Here is a 7,631-nt window from a genome sequence, read left to right as displayed (position 1 = left end):
AGACCGTTCACCTGCTATGTGTGTGGGAAGGGATTTACTCAATTGTCTCATGTGCTGAGACATGAGAGAGTTCATACTGGGGAGAGACCTTTTAAATGTCCAGACTGTGAGAAGTGCTATAAAAGCTCCGGGGAACTGATGTCCCATCAACGTATTCACACTGATGAGAGACCGTTCAGGTGCTCTGACTGTGGGACTGAGTTCATTCGATCGTCTGAACTAACCGCACACCAGCGAATTCACACTGGTGAGAGACCATTCAGGTGCTCCTACTGTGGGACTGGGTTCAAGCACTCATCTCAACTCACTGTACACCAGTGGATTCACACTGGACAGAGACCATTCACCTGCTCTGAGTGTGGGAAGGGATTTGCTCAGTCAACCCCCTGCTGAATCACCAGCGAGTTCACACTGGGGAAAGGCTGTTCACCTGCTCCGAGTGTGGGAAGGGATTCACCTGCCTGCTGAGACACCAGCGAGTTCATGAGTAACTACAATGATTGGATTTTTATGTTAATCACATTCAGGACTGAACTATGTTAATTTGAATCGGTTTCTGTGGATGTTATTAAATTCCAGCCCAGTAATGGGCATTAACATTGCGGATAAATGTCAAATAAATCAGCTTTGTGTTAAACACACAGTGTGTTGAGTCTTTTTAATATCTCCAACACAAGTTAGTTCCTTCTGAATTACTCTCCCTCTCCCCGCTTCTAATACCCTCAGCTCCAACAACAAGTGTGAGGAGCTCATGGAGCTTCTTTGTCACTAAAATTGAGACAATCTGATAAGCTGCCTCTGCTGCTTCCCTCCCTTCCAATAACACACCGGGCAAAACTGTCTCTAAAGTTCCCCCTTGTCTGATCCCTGAACTCACGTCTTTCTTTAATTTCTCTCCAATCTCCCCTCATGCGCTCTCCGATCTCATCTTGTCCATGAGACCCATTTACTCTTTCCCAAACCTTATTCCCACTGAACTGTGGACTGCCCAAACACCCCACCTTACCTGATATGCTGCTGGTTCTCTCTCATCAGGTTATGTCCTGCTTTCCTTTGAATCTGCTGTCATCACCCCCCATCCTCAAAAAGCAACACTTAACTCCGTTGTCCTTGCAAACTACTGCCCCATCTCTAACCTCCCTTTCCTCCCCAAAGGCTGAGAACATTTTGTTGTCTCCCAAATCCATTCCCATCTTTTCTGGAACTCCATGTTTCAATCCCTCTCAGCAGATTCCTGCCCCTCGATCACAGCAACCAAACAGCTCTTATCAAAGTCACAAAACACATCCCATGTAACTGACAGAGATGAGCTATCCCTCCTTGTCCTTCTTGGTCTGTTTGCAGCCTTTGAAATGGTTTACCACACAATCCTCTTTCACCAAATCCCCTTCACCTATCACCTCTGGTCTCACTGACCTACATCGGCTCTTGGTCAAACAGCACCGCTTCACTGTTGTCCAGCTGGTGGGACTGCTCTCTCCTGGTTCGTTGCTTATCTATTGGTAGCCAGAGTACTGCCCACAATGTTTCTCTTCTCTCTCCCACACAGTTACCTCTGGTATTCCTGAGGATCTATCCTTGGCCGATCCTATTTCAATCTACATGCTGTCCCTCAAGGATGTCATCTGAAAAAAGTGTTTCATTTCACATTATGCAGATTACACCATCACCTCTCTCAACTCCTCCACTGTTACCAAACGATCAGACTGCTTATCCATCATCCGGTACTGGACTTCCAGAAATTTCCTACAATTGAATGTTGGAAAGGCTGATGACATTGTTTATGGTCCCTGCTCCAAATTCCATTCCCAACCTACTGACCAACCTCCATTCCCAACCTTCTCCCTGGCAACTGCCTGAAACTAAACCAGACTTTTCACAGCCTTGATTCATATCTGACCCTGAGATTAGCAACTGACTGATTTGCTCCATCACTAACACCACCTTCTTCCACCTCTGTAACATCACCCGGCTCCACCCCTGTCACAGCTCATTTAAAACCTCACCCTATCCTTTTGCTACCTCAAGACTGAACTATACCAACATGCTCCTGGCTGGCCCCCCACACTTTTTTATCCTTTAATAGGATGTGACGTCGCTGGTTAGGCCAGCATTTATTGGTGAGCTGTGATCCTGAACCGCTGCAGCTCATGTGGTGTAGCTACACCCACAGTGCTGTTAGGTTGGGAGTTCCAGGATCTTGACCCAGCAGCAATGAAAGAATGGCCGATATATTTCCAAGTCAGACTGGTGAGTAGCTTAGAGGGCAACTTCTAGGTGGTGGTATTCCCATCTATCTGCTGCTCTTGTCCTTCTAGATGGTAGTGGATCAGAAAACTCAAGGTCATCCAAAACTTTGTTACCTATGTCCTAACAGACCAAATCCCATTCACCTATTACCCCCATTCTCACTGCATGCATTAGCTCCTGGTGTAGCAACACATTGATTTTAAAATGATCATCCTTGTTTTCAATCAGTGCATCACCTCGCCAGTCCCTCCCTTTGTAACCTCCCTCCTTAAGCTGCTGCTTAAAATTTAACTTTTTAATCATTCTTTTGGCCGCCTATCCTAATTTCTCTGCATGTGGCTCTGCCAAATTTCATTTGATAATTCTCCTTGGGAAAATTCTCTGGTAAATGTGCTAAATGAAGGCAAGTTGTTGGATGTGATTAACAACAGTAATAACACCAGAATCCAACTCCTGCAGTCACATGTGAGCTCACTGTGTCTCAGCATTAGGATGACTGACTGAATCCCTTCCAGTACATAGAGCGGGGAAACAGTCTCTCCCTGCTGTGACTGCACTGATGACTTTCAAGACTCAGATGGGTAATCGAATCCTTCCCACAGTCCAGATATTTCCATGGTTTCTCCATGGTATAGGTATCTTTTTGTCCCTCCAGGTTCAACGGTCATTTGAAGCCTCGTTCATACATGAAACATGTACGGTTTCTCCCATTGTGAATCTGCAAATCCTCCCTTTCTCATACCCTGTAAAAGGAGTTTGGAAACTTAATCACTGTATGTATAGGATAGAAATTCTAGTTTCTATGGAACATTTTTTCTTTTGTTCCCCCAAAGCTGTAAATCCCCATCCCAAACTCTCCCTCCTCCCTGGGCTGAAATCCAAACTCAGTTCCCTGTGTAAAAGTCAGATGGAGATTTTGATCGGACATACTTTGTACAATTTTGGTCTCAATACTTAAGGAGGGACTTACTTGCAGTGGAAGCAGTTCAGAGAATGTTGACTAGGCTGATTCCTGGGATGAAGGTGTTTGTCTTCTGAGGAAGGGATTAATAGGTTGGACCTGAATCCATTGGAGTTGAGAAGAATGAGAGATGATCTTAATGAAACATAGGAGATACTGATGGGGACTTGATAGGGTGAATCTTGGGGGAATCTAAAACTAGTGGACACAGTTTCAAAATAAGTGGTCTCACATTGAAGGCTGAGATGAGGTGGAATTTCTTCCCTCACAGGATAATGAATCATTGGAATTCTCTTCCCCAGAGAGCAGTGGAGGCTGGGTCAATGAATATATTCACGGCTGTGTTAGACAGATGTTTGATCTACCAAGAAGTCCAGGGTTATGGAGGGATAGGCAGGAAAGTGGAGTTGAGGCAACAGTCAGATCAGCCCTGATCTTATTGACTGGCAGAGCAGGCTCTGTGGGGCCAAATGGCCTACTCCTATGTTCTTTTAATCCTGGTATCCAAGGACAGAGAACCACAAATAATATCAGTGAACATGGGCAAGTTAGGTGATCAGCAGTTCAGTGGGAATAGGATCGAGAGAGGAGGCAGGTCTCAGGGACAAGATGAGCTCTGAGAACATGAGGTGACATAGGGGAAAAAATAGAGAAAGATGTGATTTCAGGGCCCTGGATGAGGGGAGACTTTAGAGGCAGTTTGATCCGGTGAGCGACTGGAAGGGAGGGAAGCGGCGGTGGGAGCTGATCGGATTGTCTCAATCTTAGTGATAAAGAAGCTCCATGAGCTCCACCCACTTATTGTTGATGAGGATGAAGGAAACAGGGGAGAGGGAGAGCACTTCAAAAAGAACCAACTTATGTTAGTTATTAAAAAGAGCCAAAACACTATGTTTAACACAAAGCTGATTTATTTGACTTTTATCCTGAATATTCACCACCATAACTGGGCTAGAGTTTGACATCAGCAAAAACAGACCCTATGAACATGGCTCTGTCTGGGATATGATTAACAGCAAAATCCAATAACTGTGGTTACTTGTGAACTTGCTGGTGTCTCAGCAGAGTGGATGACCGACCAAATCTCTTCCCACACATGGAGCACGTGAATGGTCTCTCCCCAGTGTGAATTTGCTGGTGTCTCAGAAGGGTGCATGCATGATTGAATCTCCTCCCACACTCAGAGCATGAGAACCGCCTCTCTCCAGTATGAGTGCGCTGGTGTACAATGAGATGAGATGATTCCCTGAACCCAGTCCCGCAGTGAGAACACCTGAATGGTCTCTCCCCAGTGTGAACACGTTGATGGCACATCAGTTCCCCGGAACCCTTATAGCACTTCCCACAGTCTGGGCATTTAAAAGGTCTCTCCTCGGTGTGAACTCTCTCATGTCTCAGCACATGGGATGACTGAGCAAATCCCTTCCCACACTTGGAGCAGTTGAAAGGTCTCTCCCCAGTGTGAAATCGCTGATGTATCAACAGGTTGGATGAATCACTGAATCCCTTCCCACATACTGAACAGGTGAACGGCCTCTCCCCAGTGTGAGTACGCTTGTGTGTCAGCAGATGGGTTGACTGAGTGAATCCCTTCCCACACACGGAGCAGCTGAACGGCCTCTCTCCAGTGTGAACTCGCTGGTGAGTCAGCAGGTGGGAAGAGGTGGTGAATCCCTTCCCACATTCAGAGCAGGTGAATGGCCTCTCCCCAGTGTGAATACGCCGATGTGTTTCCAGGTCAGATGGGCAATTGAATCCCTTCCCACAGTCCCCACATTTCCACGGCTTCTCCCTATTGTAACTACATTTATGTTTTGACAGGTCAGATGATCGATCGAAGCCTCGTCCACAAACAGAACATGTGTATGGTTTCTCTCCACTGTGAACAGTGCTTTTTCCTTCCATGTCCAAATTCTGATGATATTCAGGTTACGATAAATTGGGCAACTCCATCAGATTCTGATCTGGTGTTTGGTTTGAGTTTCCTAACTGCAAATCCTCCCCTTCTAATACCCTGTGAAATTGATTTAAATCAGAAAAAAAAGTGAGAGAGAATCCACAAAAACACAAAGGTAAGTTGTGAAAGTAAAGTCTGCAGAAGTGCCAGTAAAATGTTAAACAAGGCCAAAATACACCCATTATTAGAGGCAGAGCAAGTTAGACAATAGAGAGATTATCAGAGAGAACAGTGGTGAAACAGAGCAATGGATGGACATGGGTTCTGATCCACAGCAAAGGAGCCACACCAGCCCCAGAGCCATGGACCCTCTCACAGATAACAGAGCGTAGAACTAAAAGCTCTAAGTTGTAGATAAATGCTCAAAAATACTCACCTCTGAAACAATTTCAGCTTTTAATGTTAATGTCTCCTGCTGGAGCCTGCAGCTGGAAAGATATCAGAAGCACTGGAATCAGAGAAAAATCTCCCAGTTGAGGAAATACCCGGGGAGCGGGGTGATGTCACTGTGCAATTGTCGGTGTGTGATGACATCACAGACACGAACACAGAACATCTGGGTCTGTGCAAACCAGTGATCACCACACATGAAGGATGTGAGGGTCCTTGAGAGGATGCAGAGGAGATTTACCAGAATGGTTCCAGGGATGAGGGATTTTAGTTGCAATATTGAGTTGGAGAAACTGGGGTTCTCCTTGGAGCAAAGGAGATTTGATAGAGGTGTACAAGTTTATGATTGTTTAGATAAGGTAGATAAGGAACAGCTGTTCCCATTATTTGAATGGGGGTAAAAGGATTACAGGAAATAGATTTAAGATTCATGGGCAAGATCTACAGAAAGATGTGACAAAGAAAGTTTATACAGCGAGTGGTAATGATCTGGAATTCAATGCTTACACTCAAAGGCTGATAACATCCAGGTCCTGATGAATCAAGTGAGGCTGTCAGAGTTTGATGTGATGTGATTTGAGTTTCCTTTCTGCAAATCCTCTTCTAGTACCCTGTAAAAGATGTTTACAAAAACCATCAGTGTCTGTCAAGGATAGAAATTGAAAATAGTCAAAAATTTCCCTTGATTTGAGTTTGCTGCATGTAAATCCTCCCTTTCTAACCCCCTGCTAAAGAGGTTTCCAAAAGCCATCACTGTCAGGCCAGGATAGAAATTCACAACATCCTCTCCCCCTACCACACATGCACCCTGCTGCACATTGCCCCTTATCGTCATCAACGCTCCCTCGATTTGAGGATGACGTCTATTCAGGGTTGTGAGTTTCTGCCGTGAGTCTTCATGTGACTGAACAGACCCACAGATCTTTGGACACATGGGGCAGGACGTCCATGAAGAAGTGGGAATCAGAGAGCAGGATTTGCATCCTTTTCTTTCCTGCTCTGATTCGTCAATAAAATTCAAAGCGTAAAGGTCAGAGCTTGATGGACAAGTTGTTTCAATTCTGTCGTTACAAACATTCAAAAACATCTTCCCAATAAAAATTGGAGCCGCGCATGCTCCCTGCTGCACATTGCCCCAAATAAAGATGGGGGCCGCGCATACTCCCTACTGCACATTACCCCAAACAGAAATGGCAGCTACGCATGCGCCCTGCTGCACATTGCCCGCCCTGAAGCTGATGGCTGTAACCTGGGGCCTGTAACTGGGAGAAATCGCACCTACAGCTCTTGTCCCTCTGTGCAAAAGGAGGAACGGCGGGTACTTTTTCGGCGTTTGCCGCTTACACAACAGATTTACAAAGCCTCCCCGACCACCTACCGGATCCACCGCTTCCTTTGCTCGGCCGTTCCCCATGCCCCCACTTAACCGACTGCGGATCCAAGAAAGAAGCTGCTCTCCATTGCCATTACTCCCAATGCGCATGCGCTAATCACTGCGCCTGCGCACTGGTCTCTTGTGATGTGAATAAAGGACATTCTCCACCGCATGGAATGCTGGATAAAGGCCCCGCCATTGACAGTTCAAATTATTCTTGTCTGATTTGTTTTGCTGTTATTGGGTGGAAACTGGGGCCGGACAGCTCAATATTAAAGTTGTGAAACAAGTTGTACTTAAACCCATCTGCATGGGCCCTTCATTATCCACCAGAAAGAAGGGGAATGGGAATTGGTGGAGAATTGAGAGTCCCCAAAACAAAGCAATAATGGCAGAATCCAACTCCTACTGTCACACGTGAACTCACTGGTATCCCAGCTGCTGGAAAAAAGAAGTGAATTACTGCTCACACACACAACTCTCTCTGGCATGAATGTGCTGATCATGCATCAAATTCTGTTTGAACTTTCAAAGATGGTGGGAAAGCTGAGTAAATCCTTTCTCAGACATGAATTATCTGAATGGTCTCTCTCCAGAGTGACTGTGCTCCTGTGTCAGTAAATAGGATGACCAAGTGACTCAATTTCCAAAATCAGCTGGAGAATATCCTACTGCTGGTGTGATGGCACCCATGAGTT

At 45.7% G+C, this 7,631-nt stretch overlaps 1 protein-coding gene across 2 annotated transcripts; it reads right to left on the bottom strand.

Annotated features, from left to right (window-relative positions):
* Nucleotides 1–4,104: 4,104 nt before the first annotated feature.
* On the bottom strand, nt 4,105–7,503 carry LOC121270371 (zinc finger protein 239-like). Of its 2 annotated transcripts, XM_041175674.1 has the most exons (4): nt 6,937–7,503; nt 6,066–6,169; nt 5,545–5,596; nt 4,105–5,225 (listed from the first exon to the last, which is right to left on the bottom strand). In XM_041175674.1, the coding sequence occupies exon 4, from the start codon at nt 5,114–5,116 to the stop codon at nt 4,247–4,249; it is 870 nt and encodes a 289-aa protein (XP_041031608.1). In that variant the 5' UTR covers nt 5,117–5,225; nt 5,545–5,596; nt 6,066–6,169; nt 6,937–7,503; the 3' UTR covers nt 4,105–4,246. The 2 variants fall into 2 exon arrangements, with proteins under 2 accessions (XP_041031608.1, XP_041031605.1); XM_041175671.1 differs by lacking the exon at nt 5,545–5,596 and having other exon boundaries at nt 6,937–7,502.
* Between the last annotated feature and the right edge of the window lie 128 nt (nt 7,504–7,631).

The sequence above is a fragment of the Carcharodon carcharias genome, chromosome 27, assembly GCF_017639515.1.
Source record: "Carcharodon carcharias isolate sCarCar2 chromosome 27, sCarCar2.pri, whole genome shotgun sequence".
Classification (NCBI taxonomy): domain Eukaryota; kingdom Metazoa; phylum Chordata; class Chondrichthyes; order Lamniformes; family Lamnidae; genus Carcharodon; species Carcharodon carcharias.
This window is presented reverse-complemented; position numbering and strand designations above follow the sequence as displayed.